At 39.6% G+C, this 25,612-nt stretch overlaps 1 protein-coding gene across 4 annotated transcripts in view; it reads right to left on the bottom strand.

Moving 5' to 3' along the window:
- USP8 (ubiquitin specific peptidase 8) overlaps window positions 1-25,612 on the bottom strand; it is a 102,171-nt gene that overhangs the window by 40,570 nt on the left and 35,989 nt on the right. For 2 of the 4 annotated variants that reach the window (XM_060096823.1, XM_060096824.1), the window contains exons 2-3: window positions 7,305-7,473; window positions 3,247-3,391 (exon numbers count right to left, since the gene is read on the bottom strand). In XM_060096823.1, the coding sequence (XP_059952806.1) occupies window positions 3,247-3,391; window positions 7,305-7,408 (249 nt within the window). In that variant the 5' untranslated portion in view covers window positions 7,409-7,473. Of the gene's footprint in view, window positions 1-3,246; window positions 3,392-7,304; window positions 7,474-19,776; window positions 19,885-20,193; window positions 20,306-25,612 lie in introns of those variants that run through there. The other 2 variants (XM_060096821.1, XM_060096822.1) reach the window with 2 other exon arrangements.

The following is a 25,612-nucleotide window of genomic DNA, read 5'->3' as shown; positions in this document are numbered from 1 at the left end:
CAACTAGATACTCTCTTTGGAAATCCAATAGATACTCTGTGGAAATGGAAAAATTTCTTACTGATTAAAATTTACTCCCAACCTTCTCAAGTTAAAAAAAAAGGTAGCTACAAAACCACTCCCAATCTTGCCAAAGAAAAAAAGTAACAAGTTAGAAAAATAAAGCAAAAATTAAATAAGTACATAAAAAATTGGCCCTACCACAACAGACAAAAAAGGAAACATCAAAACTTCCGAAGTTCTCCAAATTCGCAAATCTTTCAAAAATATTTATTTCAGTAAATACTTTTACACTTCTTTTTAAGCAGTATCTTTTTTTAATTTTATTTCTGACAGGGTTCATATTTATGGTTTTTTTCAGATTTATGTTTTAATAAATAAAATATACATTTACAATAGTAATAAGCAGAATAATTGCCACCATTCATTCACCCATTCAATATTTATAGAATACTTATAGTATGACAGGAGCGATAATACAAGACTTATCTTCGATTCTTATAGCAACCCACCAAGAAGGTCCTCTTTAGAGATGAACGTACTGGGGTCTCAGGAAAGATGAAGTAAGAGAGCCCAAAGTGAGAGAGCACATTCCCAACCCAGGTCTACTCTTCCCCAGTCTGTGATGTTTTTGTCATGCCACCAGGGTCTTCCAGCACTGGGTTTCTCTTTATTATCTCATAAATAAGCCAAACTTTTAGTTGTGGGTAGTCCTTCATATCCCATAGATCATGTATATAGCAGAGTAGCTTTTTTTTTTTTTTGCGGTACGTGGGCCTCTCACTGTTGTGGCCTCTCCCGTTGTGGAGCACAGGCTCCGGACGCGCAGGCTCAGCGGCCATGGCTCACGGGCCCAGCCACTCCGCAGCATGTGGGATCTTCCCAGACCAGGGCATGAACCCGCGTCCCCTGCATCAGCAGGCGGACTCTCAACCACTGCGCCACCAGGGAAGCCCCTAGCAGAGTAGCTTTTATTCAATTTTATGTTGGGCAGAAACAACATGACTCAAAAGACTCTCTGAGTAAAATGACCATTACATCGTTGTTTTCTGAAACCTTCCAGTGGGGTTAGGAAAAATATCAGTGATGACAGAAAGTATTAAACACATGAACCGTATCCTGGCTCTAAGCAGTATCTTTTTAACAGATACTGTAAAAACCATCAAAGAGTGAGCAAGAGAAGCCTCTGTCTCTATCTGCAGATAAGCATGTCCAAGAATGTTCCAAGGGCAGGACCAACCCAGCCATTTGTAGACAGGAAGATGAATCTCCAAATGCAAGGAGCTACCTTTCCAAAGCTAGATCTAAAACCCCATAAAGATTATCAGCATAATTTTGCTGGTGAGAAGAAACACCAGCAATCATTTGTCACCATTAAATAAAACAGTAAAGTTATCCCATAACCAACAACCAAAAGAAATTTTATTAGTCCCACTGCTGTGGACAAAAAAAGGTTATTTTGAAGAATAAGAGAACTTTTTCTTTTTTTCACTTCTATAAGTCAATTTAAATGAGGCAGGAAGGTCCCACATGTCGTGGAGCAACTAAGCCCATGCGCCACAACTACTGAGCCTGCGCTCTAGAGCCCGTGAGCCACAACTACTGAGCCCACATGCCACAACTCCTGAGCCTGCACGCTAGAGCGCATGCTCCGCAACAAGAGAAGCCACCACAATGAGAAGCCTGAGCACTGCAACGAAGAGTAGCCTGCGCTCACCGCAACTAGAGAAAGCCCATGCACAGCAATGAAGACCCAACGCAGCCAAAAATAAATAAATAAAACAAATAAAAAAAAAATTTAAATGAGGCAAGACAATTCTGCCAAAAGTGAACTAAATAAAAATCTCAATATTAATTCAAGAATGGCGGGCTTCCCTGGTGGCGCAGTGGTTGAGAGCCCGCCTGCCGATGCAGGGGACACGGGTTCGTGCCCCGGTCCGGGAAGATCCCACATGCCGCGGAGCGGCTGGGCCCGTGAGCCATGGCCGTTGAGCCTGCGCGTCCAGAGCCTGTGCTCCGCAACGGGAGAGGCCACAACAGCGTGAGGCACACATACCGCAAAAAAAAAAAAAAAAAAGAATGGCTTGTCTTGGACTTCCCTGGCAGTCCAGTGGTTAAGACTCCATCCACACTTCCAACGCAGTGGGCATGGGTTTGATCCCTGGTCAGGGAACCAAGATCCCACATGCCACATGCCGTGGCCAAAAAAATAAAAGAATGGCTTGTCTACCAGGTAAGAAATCTATAAGCAGTATTTTGCTACTATTCTCTAGTAGCAAGATCATTCCTAGGTAAAGGTGGAACCACCAACACAATATTATTCCCATTTCTTTAACCCACTCTCTATTTTCTTCTTTTGTTTCTGATGTAATAAAAATGCAACCATCTTCTCTAGCAACACTTATCCTAGTCATCAGTTCTCTTTACCCAGTTACACCTCTCCCATCCTCCCTCCCTCCTCACGCTTCAGCAAATTGGAAGAAAGGCACCTGGCTCAAAAGATTAAAAGCAGGGGGCTTCCCTGGTGGCACAGTGGTTGAGAGTCCGCCTGCCGATGCAGGGGACACGGGTTCGTGCCCTGGTCTGGGAAGATCCCACATGCCGCGGAGCCGCTAGGCCCGTGAGCCATGGCCGCTGAGCCTGCGTGTCCGGAGCCTGTGCTCCGCAACGGGAGAGGCCACAACAGTGAGAGGCCCGTGTACCGCAAAAAAGAAAAAAAAAAAGAAAAAGATTAAAAGCAGAAAGTAATAAATAGATAAAAATGATTATCTAAATTAAATAGATTAAGCAACATTAATTTTGCAAACTGAGATCTTTAATATGGCTATAATGTCAATTAAATATAAAAAGCTGTCACATAAAAACAAGTGACTAAACCTTGACCCTTGAAAAAGTACAATTATAGTTATATTTTTCTTATTGAATGCATGAGTAAACTGAATCCTTCTATTTGACCTGGCAGTGATTTATTACAACAGAAGACTAATCATGAGTCTGTATGTTGCTATAAACCTGTACTAATCCAAAGCAAATTAAGTATGTGTATATAGTGTGAGTGTAACCATACATATACACATATATTGCAAATAATGAAACGAAATCTTTAGTTTGCTTTTTCTATCTGCAGAAGTTTGAACTTGCTGCTACATAATATCTAAATTTCAGTATTATTTTAAAATTTTAGAGATCAGTAGCTCCACTGTGTAAAAATAACTTAGCAAATAAAAACATAGAAATAAAAGGTACCTGCTGTTGCTTGAAATCAGGCCTTTTTTTGATAAGATTATAAACAGTCACATATTTCATATATAGCACATAGGCCCTTTCCTCATCACGATCTAATCTGCTTTCTTCAGCGGTCTTGAAGATCTTCAGGGCACTCTGTACATAACTTAAAATTAGAGAAAAAGTAATTAAAACACTTGACATCTGGGGGAAAAAAGTCATGTATAAAGTCCACAGAGAATCTCAATAAAATACATTTCATAATTTAGGTTGCACTACTTCAGAATTATACAAAGTTAGATATAAGTTTGGATGCAACATGAAAATTTCCCTTATACTACAATTAAATACTTATGTTTCATTAATAGTTGTTTGTATGTCACCAAACTGTACAAAATGCATTCTAAATCCAGTTTTAAAAGATTTGCTACAACAGATAATCCTGAGGCAAGTGGTCCTTCGGCATCCATATAATAGTCATACTCTATAATTAAAGAACATAGCTGCATACTACTTGTACTGAAGTAGGGGAGCTAAAATATTTATTATTTTTATGTTAAAACAAATACTTTTCAATTCTCCTTACTCCTTTCTAACCATGATGTAAAATTCTCCCCACCTAAAAGCTCAAGAAACTAGGGACAGGAAAGGGGACATGAGTTCAATCTTTTAGAGTTTTCTATACAATGGCTGAACTGCACTCTGATTCACTGGCCCTGAAAAGAGAAGAGATTTGAAGTCTAAAAACATGTCATCTTAAAATTCCACTTCAGTAAAATAATTTGAGGGGTCTACGGCATTCATTTATTTTTTCTTTAAATAAATTTATTTATTTATTTATGGCTGCATTGGGTCTTCATTGCTGCGCGTGGGCTTTTCTCTAGTTGCAGAGAGCGCGGGCTACTCTTTGTTGCAGTGCGCTGGCTTCTCATTGTGGTGGCTTTCTTGTTGTGGAGCATGGGCTCTAGGTGCGTGGGGTTCAGTAGTTGTGGCACGCGGGCTCAGTAGTTGTGGCTCACGGGCTCTAGAGCGCAGGCTCAGTTGTTGTGGTGCACGGGCTTAGTTGCCCCATGGCATGTGGAATCTTTCTGGACCAGGGCTCGAACCCATGTCCCCTGCATTGGCAGGCGGATTCTTAACCACTGTGCCACCAGGGAAGTCCACTACGGCATTCATTCTAAGGACATTTTCCTGGTTTAAGAGTCTTCAGAAAGCAAATTAATAAAACATACATTTCTGCAAGAGGAATTCATTTACTTAGGACTAAAGTTTTGGCAACTAAGTTGTAGTGCCAATGCTAATACACAATATGCTTTATCAATAACTTATTTCTACAAATCAGTGCATCTTGTTTTCTATATTTTTCAAACTGTGCTCTACGATTGAGACATGGATTAGTGACGAAGCTGGTTAGGCCAAGGAACTAGAACACCACACAAAGGAACAGGGCCAAACTGGTCTTTAAGACCAAAGGCGGTCCTACACAAGGACAATTTCAGTCAGTGTGCATGTCCTGCTAAGCATGGCATCAAAGTCCCAGGATAGAGGTAAGTCAAACCAAAGCTAGTAAGGAGATTCTCTAAGAGTTTAGGAGTGGGTACAACAGTCCTTAGGTTTTTCCTAATTCCTTTCATTATGATGCATGTATATCTCATGGGCCCATATGTAGCAGACCCAGCTGAGATGGCTGCAATGTCACTGTGAGTCCAGTGAACCAGCCAAATATCCTAAAAGGATTCTAGCATTCTCTAGAATAGTGCTACATGTTGTGGTGGTAGATTTAGGCCAACATACCACTTCCTGTGGGATCAGGGTAGTCCTAGAGCTAAACCAGACATTGCTAAAACAGATTTATCTGTTTTAAGATTAGATGAAGCTCTCTGAGAAAGCTTCAAGGTGGTTTTACCCTTCTCACTATTTCCTATTTGAAAATCATTCAAAGTGAGTTAAACAGCGCTACTTTCTCTATCACCCCATCAACATTACCAACTAAGCTCAAGAAGTAGGCCAATCCCTCTCTTACTCTTCCTATCCCTTCCCCACCCAAAGATCTCTCTCTCTCTCTTTTTTTTTTTTTTTTTTTTGCGGTACGCGGGCCTCTCACTGTTGTGGCCTCTCCCGCTGTGGAGCACAGACTCGAGACGCGCAGGCCCAGCGGCCATGGCTCATGGGCCCAGCCGCTCCGCGGCATGTGGGATCTTCCCGGACTGGGGCACGAACCTGTGTCCCCTACATCGGCAGGCGGACTCTCAACCACTGTGCCACCAGGGAAGCCTCAAAGATCTTTTTAAAAGCCCATTTTATACTTAGTAATGTTTAAGAATATTAGTTCTTTCTGAGATTTTCTTTCCTGACCTTCTTTAAAGTTCTTACTACTCTCCTGTCTTCATCCTTAATGTTTTATTTCCTTCCCATCTTGTTTATTTCCTCTAGAAAATGACTCATAAAGATGTTTCTGTGCAAACACAGGTTTAAGATGCCTCTTCACAAGTTCATTTGGGATCATACATATCATTTTTTAGAGCCTCACATTTATCTCCAGCCACAGAACACCTGTTTTCCCCGATTTCTAAAATCTGCTTACCTCAAGTGTAGGGTGTAAGGCTGGCTAGACCCACCTTTCTTTCTGAAACTCTTACTCCCAGCTCTATAATAATATAGTTATATATCTCTAAATCTTCTCCTTTGTTGGTCAAAATAAATTCAGAGGAAAAGTTCCCCTATCGTCTCCTGTCACTCCTTAACAGAGATAAAACTATCAACAAGTTAACAATTTTAGTGATATCCCATTTTTAGCAAAATAACTTCCAGTAAATATCAAAATAGCTGGACCTTTCCATCTCTATTATATTTTATCTCAGGACAAATTCTGCAACTGTTATCAGGAAAGTATCACCTCTAGCCTCTACCTCAACATGTAGTCTACCCCAACATAGATAGACTACGTGCCCTCAAAAATAAAAATACATAAAATAAATCATTAGGGGACTTTCCTGGTGGTGCAGAGACTCCGTGCTCCCAATGCAGAGGGCCTGGGTTTGATCCCTGGTTAGGGAACTAGATTCCACATGCACACCACAACAAAGATCCCACGTGCCGCAACTATGACCCGGCGCAGCCAAATAAATAAATAATAAAACAAACAAGACTTAAAAAAAAAAAAAAGGAAGAGGATATATAAGAATCCGCCTGCCATTGCAGGGGACATGGGTTTGATCCCTGGTCCAGGAACATGCCACATGCCGTGGAGCAACTAAGCCCATGCGCCACAACTACTGAGCCTGCACTCTAGAGCCCGTGAGCCACAACTACTGAGCCTGTGCGCCGCAACTACTGAAGCCCACGTGCCTAGAGCCTGTGCTCCACAAAAAGTGCACCACAACAAAGGGCAGCCCCCATTCGCCGCAACTAGAGAAAGCCGGTGTGCAGCAATGAAGACCCAATGCAGCCATAAATAAGTAAAATAAATTTTTAAAAAATCATTAGGTTAAAAGTTCATGTCAAATTGGTAAAAATTAAATACTTTGCTGAATACTGCATAAAAAATACGTATCTCTTTTTTAATCAAAGACTATGCTAGAACTAGATCTTATATGTGAAATACACAAGGATAAAAATGATCTTTAATTAAGAAGTACTTTTACACTGTTTTAGGAAAAGACATTAACTGTGGCTGAATGAGCTTTGTAGAATCCTTGCAGTCTTCATCTCTTAAACTTATGATGTAACATACTGTCCAGAAAACAGATAATATGCTTATTAGCAGAATATATATGTATTCTGCCAAGATAAAATTAAGAACTTCTCTAACTCATTTAATAAAATGGAAATGAACTAAAAGTTAACAGCTATCCCCCACTTTTCAAAAGTTCACTTTACACCACTTTGCTTTTACAGAACATCTAAGTACCTTTTTCACTAATCGAAAGAAATACAGAGGCAATTTTTGCTTTCATGAAAAAAGTTAATTGTTTCCTCACTTTATGTCATTTTGGCTTACAAAAGGCTTCATAGGAACACTCTACTTTTGAATAGTGGGGGATACCTGTATATGACTCAAATTAGCAAAGTATACATACTTCCTAGTGCTTATTTTCTCTGGTTTAACTTCTGTCTTCTTATTGAGGTCTTTTAGTGAAGAACTGAGGTAGAGTTCTTTAGGAACTGAAGCCACAGCAGGCATGATGAATAATCTTTACTTCTCCACTTTCACAATGGATGGTGTACTTCATTAAAAGTAGTTCTTTTCTGAAACAAAATGAACACAAATAATCCCATTAGTTTTCCTCATTAACAATAAAACAAGTGAGCAGTTTAAAAAACAAACTAACCTCCTAAACTGTGTCCTTTGCTAACAGAGTTAATTTTCCATTATCTTGAATATTTATTTTTGGAGTTCAATATACAGGGTATCAATAAACAATCTACTTTCCCCTCCAAATTTTCATTAATGAAATGAATTACTGTTTGTATCATTTTGCATTAAGTATTAGGAATCTTTCCTGTCAAAGGAACAGAATAATAAAAGCTTTTATATTTTTCTTCTATTAAATCTGCATTAACGTATAGTTTACAAACAGAAGGAAGTTTCATTTAGAAATATTTCTTTCTCATCAGTTTACAAAAAGAAACAAGTTGGGGGGAGGGGTAGCCAGGGCACATTATATGAAGCTGGGGATGTATGAACATGTTTCTGGCAGAATACACCCAAATACTTTGGTTTACTTTGAAAAGGTCTTTGATGTTTCATGACATTCTTTGTTTTCTCATCTGCTCTGGGAGATTCTGACTGGGAAGATGGAGGTAGTAAAAAAAAATGAAGAAGAAAGGCTAGGTATGTAACAATTAAGTTGTGTGTGTGTGTGTACCTGTGCAGGGATGCATATAGATGGGGCAGATCAGGGGAGCACACTAAATGGGAATCTTGGCAAGATCATAAGTGTCACCAAATGAAAACTTCAGGAACCCAAGTAAATTTATACAAGGTCTTCAGTTGTAAAGAACTAATTACAATTTGAATAAATAGCTGCATTAATACATTTAAGAGATTACAACTTTTTTTGATACAGCCACTATGGAAAACAGTATGGCGGTTCCTCAGAAAACTAAAAATAGAATTACCATATGATCCAGCAATCCCACTCCTGGGAATATACCCGGTCAAAACTATAATACAAAAAGAAACATACACCCTTATGTTCATAGTAGCACTATTCACAAGAGCCAAAACATGGAAACAACCTAAATGTCCATCGACAGATGAATGGATAAAGATGTGGTAACATATATACAATGGAATACTCAGCCATAAAAAAGAACAAAGTGATGCCATTTGCAGCAACATAGATGCAACTATTAGCATACTAAGTGAACTAAGTCAGAAAGAGAAAGACAAATACCATATGATATCACTTATATGTGCAATCTAAAATATGGCACAAAGGAACCTATCAACAAAACAGAAACAGACTCACAGACACAGAGAACAGACTTGTGGTTGTCAAGGGGGAGTGGGGTAGGGAGAGGGATGGACTAGGAATTTGGGGCTGGTAGATGCAAACTATTATATTTTGAATGGATAACAACAAGGTCCTAATGTATAGCACAGGGAGCTATATTCAATATCCTGTGATAAACCATAATGGAAAAGAATATAAAAGAAGAATGTATGTATGCATAAAATTGAGTCACTTTGCTGTAGAGCAGAGACTGGCACAACACTGTAAATCATCTATACTTCAATTTAAAGAAAAGAGAGATTACAACTTTTTTTCTATCACTTATTTCCACTACCTTACTGCTCTTCATTCTATCAGTTCACTATTATTAGACGAATGGACATCAATGAATACTGAATCCTAAAATGCTGAGTAAGGTACAACTTTAGGGGTGAAACGGCTTCTGTTCACCTATGTGAAACTCCAAAAGCACCCCAATTTGCTTTGATTCTTGTCACATTTTATATTAAATATTAATACTTTCTCATTTCTTGATTAGGTATATAATCCATCAACAATGCACCACCAAAACAGCTAAGAGCATCCATTAAAGAATATGATAGGGATCCCTGGATTTCCTCATACTTATACAGATAACAGTATTGAGTGTCTTACCTTGTAAAAAAACATTATGTTACATGTTAAAGACACGAAGGATACATAAGAAGTGGTCCCTGACCTTCCAGGATAAACAGTTTTAACAAGAGAACATTCCCTACTCCCCCATGCTCACCACCTCCTCAACCCCTGCTTATCCCCCTAAAGCTGAGTGAAAAAGCAGGAATACATATAATGTGACACCATTTGTAAGAAGTTTTAAAACAAACTAAACTGAGCAATATATTGCTTAAGAATACAAATCAGATAAATTTATAAAGGCAGGAAATGGTAAATATAAAATTCTATTTCTGGAGAGGTAGAAGATACAATAAGGGAGGCACACACAAAGAGCTTCAGCGATATGTAAGGTTTTATTTCTCGAGGTGGGTGGTATGTTCACAGATGCTCACAGATGACTGTTTTGTTTTATGTATTTATTAAAGTATAACTGATGTACAACATTATATGTTACAGGTGTACAATATAGTGATTCACAATTTTTAAAGGTTATATTCCATTTATAGTTATTACAAAATATTGGCTATATTCCCTGTTGTACAATATATCCTTGTAGCTTATTTTACATATAATAGTTTGTACAGATGATCATTTTATTATCAGGCTTTTATAACATAAAATAATACATAATGTACTTAATGTATTTCATTAAAAATTTTTAAAGAAAGCAATTATATTATATAACAATGCAAATATGAATAAAAATATCCAATTGTCTACAAATATGAAAAGAATACCCAGAGAGATGTAAAAGTTAGGAAGTTATGGTTGAAACAAGCAAACATAAAATATATATGTTTTTAAATACTCATTAAGAAAAAAAACAGATTTGGAATATTTTTAGAGCCTAGTATATATAACCTCGTTGAGCACAGCTTCCATACAGTGGTGTGAGTGGAAGCAAGAGCACAAGCATTAAGGAATAAAGAAATGGAAGTAGACTGTAGATAACTTAAAAAAAATTGGCAATGAAAAAGAAAATGATGGGATAGAGTGGTGCTTCAGGAACATGACTTCTACTGAAACATAAGAAGCAACAGTTGAGAAACAATACTTTTGACTAAGGGAAAGCACAGTAAGGCCAAGAAACTAACTTTTCAGGAAGGTGCTTAAGGAAACTTGAGTCCTTACTGATGCCACAACAGACACCATGGTGGCAGAGGGCAGGGGATGCTGGAGCTTGGACTATTAAGGAGGGCTAAAGGACAGTAAGATAATAGTAACAAGAGTTATCCCTGACTTTTCTGCCCCCACCTAGCTCAGCTAGGATCTTAAGCTTACTCAACCACGAAAAGCCAACATATGCTCCCCTGATATAGGCTAGCTCTTGAAATGTCATTTCCAAAAAGCCCAATGATTTTTTACTGGCAACACTAAATGTACTAAGATAAGGATTAACGCCAGAGTTAGGCAGAGTGACCTCGTACCAGTCTGACAGTATCTGTTTTTCCTACTCTATCCTTTACCTGCGTCTTAAGTATTAGCCGTCTAACCACAGGACATATATTCAAAAAGTCAGGTAGAGTCTATTTTGTTGATTCATGACAATTAGGTTTCTTGGTTGGGAAAAGAAAGCTATTTATTTGAACCCTCTAAAATGAAGGTCTAGAATATGTCTCAGTCAAATCTTTTTCTCATCATTACCTTTAAAGCTTGGATCTTTAAAAGACAAAAGAATATAAAAACTATATATGCTACCTAGGCAACTTAAAATAATAAATCATTAGCTATTTCAAAGTTAAATTCCATTCAAACATTCACAGGCATCCTACTGTACAGAAGACACTGTGCTCCCAGGAACTCAAAAGTTAGATGTGATCCATTTCCTCACAAAGTTTAAAAAACTAATGTGAAAGAGAAAGTTGTAAGCAGTGTTAATACAACATGTATTATATCAAACTATAAAGAGTTACAAATAATGTACAATAAGAAAAATTAACAAGATCAAGTATGACTAGAGGGATCTTGGGAGGCATCATGGAAGAGACAGCATTTCTGTGAGTCTTGGTGAGAGAAGGCTTTTGATAGAGATGAGAAAGAGTATGAGGAAAAAGTCAAAAAAGTAAAGAACATCTTTAGGAACTAGCTAGTATACAGAATGAACAAGGATTTGCTAGGCAGTAAGGTCTGAAAAATAGTCTAGGAACAGATAAATGGAAGGCTGTGAATGTCACATTAAAGCATTTACTTTGTTTTCTAAAGGTAACAGAGAACCAGAGCAGGATTCTAAGAACAGAGTTATATGATCTAAACTAACAGTACAAGGTTAGGCTTTAAAAGACTGGAGATAAGGAAGACATTAGTTACCCATAATAATGATCCTAAGGAAAGATGATGAAGGTCGGAACTAGGGCAGTAGAGATGGAATGGAGGAGGCACACAGATACTAGAGACACTGCGAAGGTAGAATGACAGGACGCCGACTGAGTGACAACCGATCAGACACACCAATGGAAACTACAGGGATAAGATTATGATGACAACAAAGTTTTTAATGAGGGTTTCCAGGAAAAAGATTGTGCTTTTTTAAAGTTACTTTTTCTGTCCTTATTTGATTTTTGAGAACAGCTGAAATAAAGAACTTGCTCTGATAATGTCATCAAAGGACCACAGTTGTTTCCATTTTCCTTCATTAAATTATACCTTATGCTGTCAAATAAGATGTCTGGTGTTAAAAATACTTCCAGCATTGTCTTAATTGCTATTTTAGCCTCTAGAATCACATATACTTCTGCAGAAGTCAAAGCACAAGGTAAAGGGTATTTTTCCCTAATCATGTGAGAAAGCAAAGAATACATATCCAACTTAAATGTATGTAAACTTTAATGTATTAAATTTTTGATAAGTCATTCTGCTGCACTTTGCCGTTAAAGAAATTTCAAAAGAGACTGCCATAAAATAACTTAAGGCCAGAATGACTGAATGGATTTACAATTTCCTTATTTTGGTTGCAACAGTAAAAACAAACCCACCGATACTTATACAGGAATGTTCAATAACTACAGAACTCAAATAATTTTAAAATCTACTTGTTTAGCTCTAGAACTAAATACAATATATAACCCACTAAAACTATGTTATACTTCAAAAAGGACTGTAAGTACAAAAACTAAAATAACTAAGTATATGTAAGAAAAAGTTCTCCTAAAAAATTTTTTTAAGATGTGTAAACCTGATAAAGATTTAAGAACAACAGCTTAATCAAACAGCAATGCTCCAAAAATGAAATACAGGCAGTGCTGAAAATGAGCTGACAATAGGGAGAAAATGGAAGGCATATATACCCCCCTCTCTCTCTTTCTGACATTTTTCTGATCCTTCCAAAGAAAGGAGTAGAGATTGGACGACCTGAACCAGAGTGATGACTAAAAAGCAAAAAAGTAAAGACTGATGTTTGTTGTCATTCAAACTGGTCCTGATATCTTAACTAGGGCCTTACACCAGCCACCGCCAAGGTTGCTGGCAACACTGAAAGGAAAGCAGTTTGTCTTTGTTGGCCATCCATCATCTCATCTCACCCCATCTCTGGCCTTCAGATAGCAAGAGTATTCACTACATCATCTGACTATCTTAAATTTCATATAATCCATTCTATACTCATTCTAGTTAAAATGCCAAGACAAGTAAGTACTGATGAAATAATCTGCTTTAAAGCAATCCTAAAGTTAAGGCTCAACCCTTTTAAGAATTAATCACTGCTAAAAAAACCTCTAGTATTTTCTGAGTATCTACTATGAGTCTAGTGACAATAGCAGTGTTTTTTAAAAATCCCTTTAGAAGGTCACAATCACCATTAAAAAAACAAAAACAAAAAAAACCTGAAGAGAAAATATCAGAGCATGTCACACATAGTAAGGTTAAAACTGTTTCATGAAACCTTAGTTTTGGCTGTGTACCTGTGTATGCACATATAGAACACTGGGTATAAATGTGAAATGTCTATAGGTTACAACTGAAAGTGTAAAAGTCCTGCAGAGCAATGCTACTCCAAGTGTGCTCCACAGACCAGTGCTGGTTGAGGAACTGTTGGTTACCAGTCTGTGATAAAATAAGCTTATAACAGAATGTAAACCTATTAGGCGCACTGAATTTTTCATAGCAGCAAAACTTTCTTTACAAAGAAAGCAATGTACTGATTATATTCTAGCACAAGCTGCAAGACTGTAAGAGATTGGCTACTTTGAGTAACACTGCTCTAGGGAGACAGAGTATCACAGGGCTTCTGATCACAAATACCTTAGTCTGTTTATCAAGACCAAATTAATACTCATTAAATAATAAGCCAACAATTAATTCCTACACTGTACATTAATATGTGACTCCAGTCATTGGGAAGTCAAAAGGAGGGAAAAATTCACTGTAACTTGGGGCGAGGGGGGAGCTTCATCCAGTCCAGAGTGTACTCTTTTGTGCTGATCCCTTGTCCTGCAAAAACCAACTTAAGTTCCACCTCTTCCATCCTTGATGGTCCCAGCTCTTGGAGTTTATTTCTTTTTTTTAATATATGTATAAATTTATTTATTTTATTTTTGGCTGCATTGGGTCTTGGTTGCTGCGCGTGGGCTTTCTTTAGTCGTGGCAAGCGGGGCCTACTCTTGGTTGAGGTGCGAGGGCTTCTTATCATGGAGGCTACTCTTGTTGCGGAGCACGGGCTCTAGACGTGCAGGCTTCAGTAGTTGTGGCTCGCGGGCTCTAGAGCGCAGGCTCAGTAGTTCTGGCACACAGGCTTAGTTGCTCCACAGCATGTGAGATCTTCCCGGACCAGGGCTCAAACCCGTGTCCCCTGTGTTGGCAGGCAGGTTCTTAACCACTGCGCCACCAGAGAAGCCCTGGAGTTTATTTCTTGATTTAAATCCTATACTATCAATATTTGTTATCTATAGCATTCCTTTAGTACAGAATTTGGACCAAATGACAATTATGACTAGGCTTTAAGATACTCATACCTCATAAGCATGCAGTTTCATGATGCTGTGATAGAGACAGAAACTGGCCCTAAGGATAGGAGTTAGCTATGAATAGAGTGAGAAAGGAGGGCATGCCAGAAGAGGAAATCAACACGAACAAAGACACAAAATGAGAAATCAGTATGGGAAGGTAATAAGAAAAATAAAGAATGCTATAGGGATTATTAGGAAATAATCAAATTAGATCAAGGGATTATACTAACATGTCTTTATAAGTCATTACTCTAACATGCTAGATCTCTAACATCTACCTTAGTAGTCCTTATAGGCAACCCTTAATAACTGTTGGCTAACAATAATAAATTCTATTAGGTAAGGAAATGGAATTACATAATGGAGGATTTTGAAGCCACCCAAAATTGTTTATATTTAATTCAGCAGGCAATAAGAAGCCAGATCTTGAAGGGAAAATTGTATCTCTGGGCAGGTCAAAGTGGGGATATGCAAGACAGATTTGAAGGAAACGGGAACAAGGGAATGATACTTTAGAAAAGAATAACTAGCAGGCCATGGCAAAACAGAACATAAAAAGGTAGAAATGTGCTTTGACTGAAACAGTATTTTCTCTCTTGAGTATACACACACACACTTTCAACCCTGAGAAATGTGAAGAATGGTAGTGCTGTTAACAAAAAAAAAAAAAAGGAATGGTAGTGCTGTTAACAAAAATAAAAAGTTTAAAAAACTGATCAGTTTACAGCAGCATTTCTCAACTTCGGCACTACTCACGTGCTGGACTGAATAATTCTTTGTTGTGGGGCTGCCCTACACATTGTAGGATGTGTAGCAGCATCCCTGGCCTCTACCCACTAGATGCCAGTAGTATCCACCCTTCTCCAGTTGTGACAACCAAAACTGTTTCCAGACATTGCCAAATGTCCCCTGGGCGGGTGTGTGTGTGTCAAAATTACCCCCAAATAAGAACCACTGATTTACAAAAAAATTTGAACATGGTGAGTGTATGCAAAAGGAATAACATCTAAAGAAGGATGCCTTGATAGAGATGTAAATACATAATCAGACATCAGGTTTACAAAAAGACCAGATATTAAATCAACTATTAAGGCGTTAATGTTACTTTGATAACCCTCAGTGTTTTGGGAGACAACAAAGTATTGACATTGAAATAATATGCCATCTAGGATATAGTTTAAATGATTCTATGCTCTTCACTTTTACGTATATTTTTAAACTTCTGTAATAGTTTTAAAAACATAGACATCATTTACACTAGTAACTAAAATCAGGAGAATGAATCACTAAGGAAATGAGATCTTGTTTCTCTACAGCTGACAAGATACCTGAAGGGCTCAGAACTTGGGGAGTGGGGGTGGTTCCTAAAGGAGGAAAGAAACACAGAATGAAGGAAAACCAGGAAAGTGAAATATCATGGAAACCAAAGAAAAAGAGAAGTCCAAAGTTACAAAGTTCTTACAATGCTAAAAAGAAAAACAGAGTAAAATAACTAGCCCTAGTTCTGAAGAGTGATTAAAAACCAGCTTCAATGTGGTAAACATTTAGAATACCTCCATCTATTCAAAGTGTAGCACTGGGGGCTGCAGGGGACACAAAGAATATACCTCCTAACATAGTTTCTACCTCTTAGGATGAAAGATGAGTACACAGTGGTAATACAAAGCAAAGTACCACATTACAGGCACTAACGTACCATGCCCCAATTTTTTGGTTTTATTAAGGACCATTCCTAGAAAAAACACGAGGGTAATTGTTTTACACAATAGGTGTCTATCTACCTATATAACCTTGATCCATTTCTTATCTCCTCTTCCTCTTTATCTCTTTAATTTTTTTTTTAGCAGAGGCAAAATGGATGAGCTGGGAACCCAACTGTACTTAGTAAGTACCAAAAAAAGAGCTATAGTTCTCAACCCTAGCTGTATATTAGAATCACCTACAGAACTTTAAAAAAATATTGATGCCCAGGACCCATTCCTAAATGGTTCAATCAGAATCTGAGTGTGAGACTTGCACATAGGTATTTCTATAAAGCTCCTCAGGTGAATTCTAGCGTGCAATCAAGACGGAACCATAGGCATAAAGAATGGATATAAGCATGTTACTAGAAGCAATAAAACGCTATGAAGACGACAATTAGTTTTCAGCTGAAATCAATTTTTTTTTGTTTTTTGCGGTACGCGGGCCTCTCACTGCTGTGGCCTCTCCCGTCGCGGAGCACAGGCTCCGGACGCGCAGGCTCAGAGGCCATGGCTCACGGGCCCAGCCGCTCCGCGGCATGTGGGATCTTCCTGGACCGGGGCACGAACCCGTGTTCCCTGCATTGACAGGCGTACTCTCAACCACTGCGCCACCAGGGAGGCCCAACATTTTTTTTTGAAGGTAGAATTTTATTTTTATTTATTTATTTATTTTTAACATCTTTATTGGATTATAATTGCCTTGCAATGTTGTGTTAGTTTCTGCTGTATAACAAAGTGAATCAGTTATATGTATACATATATCCCCATATCCCCTCCCTCTTGCCCCTCTCACCCTCCCTATCCCACTCCTCTAGGTGGTCACAAAGCACTGAGCTGATCTCCCAGTGCTATGCAGCTGCTTTCCACTAGCTATCTATTTTACATGAAATCAACATCTTAAGTTATATAACTCCCAACCTACCAAAATTATGAGAAATCATTTTAATTTTTAATATTTTGTAATTAAGAAATTAAAAACCCCAGGATTCCTACACCCACAGCTTTTCAATTTGTTTTGAAATTGGTATTATAATGCATAATAATTTCATTTTACTACATTACAAAGACATCAGGTCAAATGTTATATGATATTACACGTAGAATCTAAAATGATACAAATGAACTTATTTACAAGACAGAAATAGACCCACAGACACAGAAAACAAATTTATGGTTACCAAAGGGAAAGGGGGTACGGAGGGATAAATTTGGAATCTGGGATTAACAGATACACCCTACTACATATAAAATGGATAAACAACGAGGACAACAGGGACCTATGGTATAGCAGAGGGAACCATATTCTACATCTTGTAATATCCTATAATGCCAAAGAATCTGAAAAAGTATATATATATATATATATATATATATGACTGAATCACTTTACTGTACACCTGAAACATTGTAAATCAACTATACTTCAATTTAAAAAACAAGAAAGACATGCAGGTTCACATCACTGTTGGTACATTTCAGAGAATTTAGTATTATGAAAGACTAAACTGTAATGTGTTAGAAGAGGCAATGTTTAGCTATCTCAACACTAACTTTATTCACTGTACATGAGTACTGTGTTACTTGAATTAGTATGGTTATAAATGTTATTACAAATAAGTTTAAAATAACATTTCATCATTTACTAATACATTTTATATTATAAAAGTCTAAGTCTCGGGCTTCCCTGGTGGCGCAGTAGTTGAGAGTCCGCCTGCCGATGCAGGGGACACGGGTTCGTGCCCCGGTCCGGGAAGATCCCACATGCCACGGAGCGGCTGGGCCCGTGAGCCATGGCCGCTGAGCCTGCGCGTCTGGAGCCTGCGCTCCGCAACGGGAGAGGCCACAACAGTGAGAGGCCCGCATACCGCAAAAAAAAAAAAAAAAAAAAAAGTCTTAGTCTCATTTTCCACTTATTATTATACAACTCTGGGCAAATTCCTTAAATCCTCCACCACAACCACGGCCACTGCTCAGTTTATTATCATCTGCAAAATGGGAATAATTCATCTGCTTCTATAGAGTTTTCAAAGGTGTCAATGAAATAATATATACAAAGCATGCTCCGAAAATTATAACATGCCATGAAATGGCTAAAGAAATCAGAAGCGTAACTTATTCTGCATCTACTGTTATATCCAAACATCAGTCAACAAAATTATGGTAGGCTAAAGATGGCCACAAGTCCTTCGGCATTCTCCTCTTCAAAAGGTCTGTTATCTGGTTGGGGGAGGGCTCTAACTGCTCTAACCAATACAGAATGTTGGAAGTAACGCTGTGCCAATTTCTGGGTCCAGGCTTTTAAAAGACTTTAAGAGAAAGCTTCCACTTCCTGACCCTTCAAACACTTGTCTTGGAACTCAGCCTCCTTGCTATGATCTGTCCAAGACACATGAAGAGGCTATGTTGTAGGCACTCCAGTCGACATCTCCAGCTGAACTCCCAGCCAACATCAACTACCATCCATGGGAATGAGCCACCTTGGATGTCCTGCCCAGCTGAGCTTTCAGATGACTCCAACCCTAGCTGGATATCTGACTACAAATACATGAAACCCTCACCGAGAACCAACGAGCTGAGTCCAGTCAGCCCACAGAAACATGAGATAATGAACTGTAGTTTTAAGCCACTTTGTTTTAGAGTGATCTGTTATATAGCAATAGGCAACTGGGACAATGACCAAGATTAAAACAAAAAAGACTCAATAATATCTAATTTTATTAACACCTCATATTTAATAGACACTTTTTTCCCTTTCACCTCTACAAAATAAGTACATTTTTATGTAGAAAATGTTCATAATAAAATATAATGCTAGACATTTTATGGGAAAAAAATCTGATGTACTGACACTTTACAAAAGCCATTTTGGTTCTTTCCCATTATGTTCACGCTAATAAACAAATGACCATAATGACTGACAAAGTTCAAGTAAATATATTAAAAATTAAATTCTAGAAAGACATCTTTAAAATATTTTTGTTTTTCTCATGCATTGTTTTCTCAAAAACTACAATGCATACCTATGTGCAATTAATATAAATTTATATCATTAATCACAGGTTGTTGTTTTTTATTATAGAGTCCTTACTATCTAATTTAAAAGATGCACCTAATGTGTCACAAGAAAAGGAATACACATTTCAACATGTTAAAGACATAGCACAACCTATGGAACCTTTCAGACAGGCTGGTCCAGTACTCTGGAATCATGAGAAACGATCTAAATCCATCATGCAAGACATTCAACAATGAATCTTAAACAGAATCTGTTGAAATGCAAAATCTGCTTACATAGCAAAGCCGCAGAGCAAGCCTAGAAGAGGAACACTTCCCCAACAAAAATCACCTGACATTCTTCATGGCTGCAGCAGAAAGTATACAAAAATTAGGATGCTTGCTGATATATAGAGAGTAAAATCCTTAGTTCGGCATCCCCTACAGCTGAAACCCTCAGGGCTCTTAACAAATACTAAATTCCTTAGACTCTGCAACACCTCTGTCTTCAGGTAAATATTTTGTTAGTGATTAGGGACTTGCTCCAAGGTCACAAAATGAACTGGAAGCAAGAAATAAACCGAGAAGTGTGGTCTGCAGCTTTAAGCACAAATTCAGGGTTCTGATAATTTCTGAGGTGAAATTAACTTGTCCCACAACTCTAGGAGAAAGGCCACATTTTAGGAAAGACAAGCTTTTATTTGGGGAAGTCACAGTTTTAACTCTGATGCGCTCGCAGGTTCTTTAAACTCATACCTGGACTTCTTTCACTACAAGCAAGTTTGACTGGATCAGAGGAGGGACTGGAAAACACTCTGAGAGGTTGTATTAAGGCCTGGGAATGTGGCTCGACGGGCAGAAAATCTGAAAACGGATGCAAGAGGAAAGAGGTCAAAGTCGGTCTGAGTGTCCAAGAAGGTGGAAGAATGGTCAAGGCCACCTTCTAAGACCGGAAAAACCGGAGCCCACACGGAACTCGCTGGGCAACCCTAGGTGGGTAGCGGGAAAGACTCGAGGTAGGGCCCTTCCTCCAAAAGCCGATTCTATGTTCGGGGTTGTCCCACCCCCTCCGAGGACACGGCTTGTCTCCCGGGTGACCAGCAGCTGGTGGAAGGAAAGGGGTTCACTGCGGACGGATTCCCGACAAAGGCCAGGACCCAGGCCCGCACTCACCTTGGCGCCGGGCGCGCTTCACTAATGCCGACCTCCTCGCCAAAGGCCCATCTCCCACCAACCCGAGGAAAAAATCTCTTTCCCGACGGAAGTCAGCTCAGCTCATCCCTCTTTCCCAATTTGCACTGCGTTGCGACGCGTCGCGTCTCTGACGTCACGCAGGGGCGGGGCTGCGGGCGCACGGGCGCGTGCCCGTGCCCGTGCCCGTGCCCTTGACTATTTGCTGTTTCCCAGCCTCATCCTAGCCTGTGAGGGCTGCGCGGGAGGGCGGAGGAGGGCCGAGGAGGACGTTTTGCATGGACGGTCTGGGTAGTGTCCAGGCTACACTGAGCTGGGGCGAGCTTGTCCGCCTGTCCCCTGCACCCTGCATTTCTCGGGCTTAGTTCTGTCACCCTGGTGTTACTCGCATCCTGGGTCTTGCTGTGAAGGAAGCAGGGCTGCTCTTAACGCCTTAGCTAAGCCTCTTCCTCGTCAGGTTGGAGATTTAAGGCAGACTAGAAAAAGGATTTGAATCTCAAATTCTGATTAAAAGTTTAACGTTCTCCGAAGCCACGCCTCTGGTAAGAGAAGAATAGACACAGTTCTAAAGCACATTATATATACACATACACAGTTAAAAGCCCAATCTTACGAAAACAAAACGAGAGGTCTGAACTTTCTCGCGAGGTGATTCTTTGTAGGTGATTGAATGCTCCGATTATCTATAAACATAAAGTTGCTTGGATGGAGTTGCGGGCCATGGTCACTAAGTCCCCAGGGGCAGTCCAAGTGTCTCAGGGATGGAAAAGCTGGAAGGCGAGGTCTAGCAAATGCGTTAAGTGAAAGTGTGTGTCACATAGGTGTTCAGTAAACGTGTAATGAATAAATGAAAGGACCTAACCCAATAGTGTTTCACATATAGTGGTCTTTCCATTAATGGTAATTTCCTTTCCATCACAATGAAATACCTGCAAAAATATGGTAGCTCTTTTATACCTATGCTATACACTATTTTCCCAAAAGTTTTTTTTTTTTTTTTTTTTTTGCGGTACGCGGGCCTCTCACTGTTGTGGCCTCTCCCGTTGCGGAGCACAGGCTCCAGACGCGCAGGCTCAGTGGCCATGGCTCACGGGCCCAGCAGCTCCGCGGCACGTGGGATCCTCCCGGACTAGGGCACGAACCCGCGTCCCCTGCATCGGCAGGCGGACTCTCAACCACTCCGCCACCAGGGAAGCCCCCCAAAAGATTTAAGACATATAATATGAAATATACTATACTACCTGAGACTACTAACTAGGAAGCCTTAGCAAATTTTTCATAACTAAGGGGAAAAATTGCATCCATCTTTCGAGGGTGGATCTTAAGAAAGTAAATTGGTTGTTTGCTTTTTGTTTGTTTGTTTTTGGTCTGCTGAGCATCTTGATGAATTTGAGTATGCAAAGAAAAATCCAGAGTTGAGTTTGGGAGTAGGAACCAAACAAAGACAGAGGAAGAAAAGTTCTCTGAAGACAATCTCGGAGAGGGAGGATCCTAGGAATGTGAGGTGATAAAGAAAGATCGAAGCCCATAAGAATGAATCTACCAGTGAAGAGTACTCCTATGGTGGGATGGCAGAAAGGTTTTAATAAATAGGACTCTTTAACATTCACCTAAAGTTATTTTTGTTGCTCTGATGTAATTGCCCCAATCCCAATCCCATCCTCTCAGTAGGTGGAATTCCCCAACTTCCCTAAAGCATCAGTCAAGTTTGCTAAAACATAAGTCATTTGCATGCGTTTTCTGAAAACTAAGAAGTTCCCACATGTGGGTCGACAGGTGTGGGAGAGAAGCCAGGCACAAGACGACAAGATGATTCCAAAACTGAACTGAGTTGGTGAAAGCAGGAAAAAACAAAACATTCCTGGGAAATTCACAGAAATCTGGGGACGGGCTCTGGACTTTTCAAAATTAGTGGAATGAGAGTTCTTAAGGAGCAGGGTTACCTAGATGAAACTATGCTTATTGAATGGAATTATAAACCCTAACACTTGTTCAAATTTGTACTGTAACAAACCAGGCGGCAGTATCTATGGTACCCAGGCCATCCAGCATAAGCAGTAGTCCAAAACGTACTGAACCTGATTCACCCTCCATCCATTCAACAAGTATATGATGAACATGTATACTATGCCAGGGATTATTTTGGACTTGGGTTATAAAGTCCCTCCTCAACAGAGAGCTGACTTACATTCAGATGGGCAAGAAATATGATAAGCAAATACATACACAACATGAGTTTGAACAACGTGAGTTTGAACTGCCCAGGTCCATTTAAGTGTGAATTTTTTTCGATAGTAAATACTACAGTACTACACAATCTGACATTGATTGAATCTGTGGTTGCGGAACTGAACTGGCGGATCCGGAGGAACCTGGGATATGGACGGCCGACTCTAAGTTATACTCGAATCTTCAACTCTGCAGAGGCTTGGTGCCCCTGGTCCCTGTGTTGTTCAAAGGTCAACTGTATACTATGTTAGGTGTTGTGAAGTGCTAAAAAGAAAAATAAAATAGGGTAAACAGCCAGCAAAGACAGTGGTATTTTTGGTGAAATAGGGAAGAGCTCTCTGACAAAGTGACATTTCCATAGAGCATTTAGTGAAAAGAGGGAGCGAGCCATGGATACGTGTGGGGGAAAAGCATCCAGGCAATGGGAGCAGCACAGGTGAAGGCAGTGAGGGAGGAAAAGGAGAGTGTGCTGGAGGGACAGCAAGGAGGACAGTATAGCTAGCATAGGGTGAATGAGTGGGATCGTGATAGAAGATGATCTCAAAGGGGTGGGGAGAGAATAGAGCAAAGATTATATAGGCCTTGTAAGCCAATAAAACATGTTTATCTCAAAATAACACAAGAAGTGAATCACAAGTTAATATTTTATGAGAAAATTTAGCTTTCATATGTATAATAAAATGTACAACATTATGTACATATGTTCATCCCAATTATCTTTTAGCCAAAGCACAAGTGTCTTGTGGTTTTTTAAATTAATCACTTATTCTTTTCTATTCATCTGGGTTTTATTTCCTAAAATCATAATGATCATCGCATTGGGCCAGTTGCATGGCCCATCAAACATTTTATCTCTAGGGAATGCATCACCAGAAAAGGAGTGGTAAGTCTTGGCTATTCTCCTGGATATCAACTTCAAAGTTTAGGCACTCACCACTCTTTGTACGTCACTAAGACTCTACCAGATTGGTTTATCTTAAGTTGTAAAAGATTTACTATATCACCACTTAAGGTGATTTGAGTTCTTTTTTTTTTAATGTGAAGTTATACTTCTTTTTTTAAAAAATTTATTTGGCTGCATCAGGTCTTAGTTGTGGCATGCAGGATCTTCCATTGCAGCATGTGGGCCCTTAGTTGTGGCACGCAAGCTCTCAAGAGTGCGGGCTCAGTAGTTGCAGTGTGTGGGCTTAGTTGCCCTGCAGCGTGTGGGATGTTAGTCCCCTGACCAGGGATTGAACCTGCGTTCCTTGCATTGGAAGGCAGATTCTTAAGCACTGGACCTCCAGGGAAGTCCCTATATGTCTATCTAATTGGCCTAAACTTAATAAAGTTTTAGAGATATGTCCTCATTCTATGATTTCAGGGTTTAATGAACAACTATACTTACTTTTTTCAACCCTTAATGATTTTACAGATTTAGGTCTTCTTTCCTTTCTCCCTTTGATTTTCTATCTAAACTGAAAAGTTTTAATCTGGTTATTATGTTCTTCAGTGGTTCCCCATTGTAATGTTGTCTTCTGGATCTTCCTGCTTCCATTAGATTTTCCTTGCAGAAAGACATTTCCTTGTAATACTCAGAATACAATATTACAAATGGTGATGCACATGGTTTTATCCCAACAAGATAAAGTTTTCACTTTGTTGATCCTATCACAGAATTTTCACCTACTTGACTGAGGTCATCAAAGAGTTACTTAAACTTCTTAAGAATTGTCTCTGCAGTTTTGTCATGCTAACTCTAACTGGCAGAAAGAGAATCTCATTCAATAACCACAGGAACTGTTGAGCTATCAGTGTACTGAATTGAGATCATAGAATCAACACACATGCTTAAGCCTTTTCTACATATTTACAAAAAAAAACTTATTAAGCTTTCGATATAATGACATTTTAATGAAGCACCTAATTTAAAGAAGATACTTTTTTTTTTTTTTTTTTCCGGTACGCGGGCCTCTTACTGTTGTGGCCTCTCCCATTGCGGAGCACAGGCTCCGGATGCGCAGGCTCAGCGGCCATGGCTCACGGGCCTAGCTGCTTCGCGGCATGTGGGATCTTCCCGGACCGGGGCACAAACCCGTGTCCCCTGCACTGGCAAGCAGGCTCTCAACCACCGTGCCACCAGGGAAGCCCTAAAGAAGATACTTTTTAAGTCAAAATTCCAAAAAAGTCTTTCTGTAATTTATTCCCATTTATACAACTCTTAACTATCTAAAGTAATGTAATGTCTATGGGAATAGGGGTACGATTTTTGATGTGGTATTTACGTCTTCCAAATTATAGGTAAATATATTAAATAATACATGCCCAGTGGTTCAAACTTCAGTATTATCAAGCAATATGTGGCTTGAATAAACACAAGAACAATGCAGACCCAAAACAAAAATTTACAGACTCTGGGCTAGCCCAATGCTTGGGATCCCTGAGCTGCTAGCCAACACATGGAGACTTGTGCCTGGGCGTGGCACAACTGGAATGCACCTTGGGAAATGTTCTGGATGAGGGATCCCAAGTCCCTGCTTCATCACATACTTCTGGAGGAGTGGAGAGGGAGCAGGGATCACCCAGCCAATTTGGAAAACTAAGCTTTTTTATTGGGGTTACAATTTTATCGGTTTAAAAAACAAGGCTTTTGAGACCAATCGCCTGTGAAGTTTTCCTTATCAATTCTAGTTTCTGCCTGAGCCTTTAGAGCCACCCTGCTGAGCTAGCTTGTTGCTAGGCTGCAGAAAGAGAGCACCCAGGTTATCCAGCAGACAGACTAGTGTATCTTTACTCAAGTGTGCATAAGAACCAACCTCTAATTTACATTTAGTAGATAAGGAAAAGGAACAACAAATTTGTGTTTAAAAATATCTATTGTGGGCTTCCCTGGTGGCGCAGTGATTGAGAGTCCGCCTGCCGCTGCAGGGGACACGGGTTCGTGCCCCAGTACGGGAGGATCCCGCATGCCGCGGAGCGGCTGGGCCCGTGAGCCATGGCCGCCGGGCCTGCACGTCCGGAGCCTGTGCTCCGCAACGGGAGAGGCCACAACAGTGAGAGGCCCGTGTACCGCAAAAAAAAAAAAAAAAAAAAAAAAAAAAAAAATCTATTGTGGGGCTTCCCTGGTGGCGCAGTGGTTGAGAGTCCGCCTGCCGATGCAGGGGACACGGGCTCGTGCCCCGGTCCAGGAGGA

Source organism: Mesoplodon densirostris, chromosome 4 (assembly GCF_025265405.1).
Source record: "Mesoplodon densirostris isolate mMesDen1 chromosome 4, mMesDen1 primary haplotype, whole genome shotgun sequence".
Classification (NCBI taxonomy): Eukaryota; Metazoa; Chordata; class Mammalia; order Artiodactyla; family Ziphiidae; genus Mesoplodon; species Mesoplodon densirostris.
Note: the sequence above shows the minus strand (reverse complement) of the source record. Positions and strands in the feature narration are given on the sequence as shown.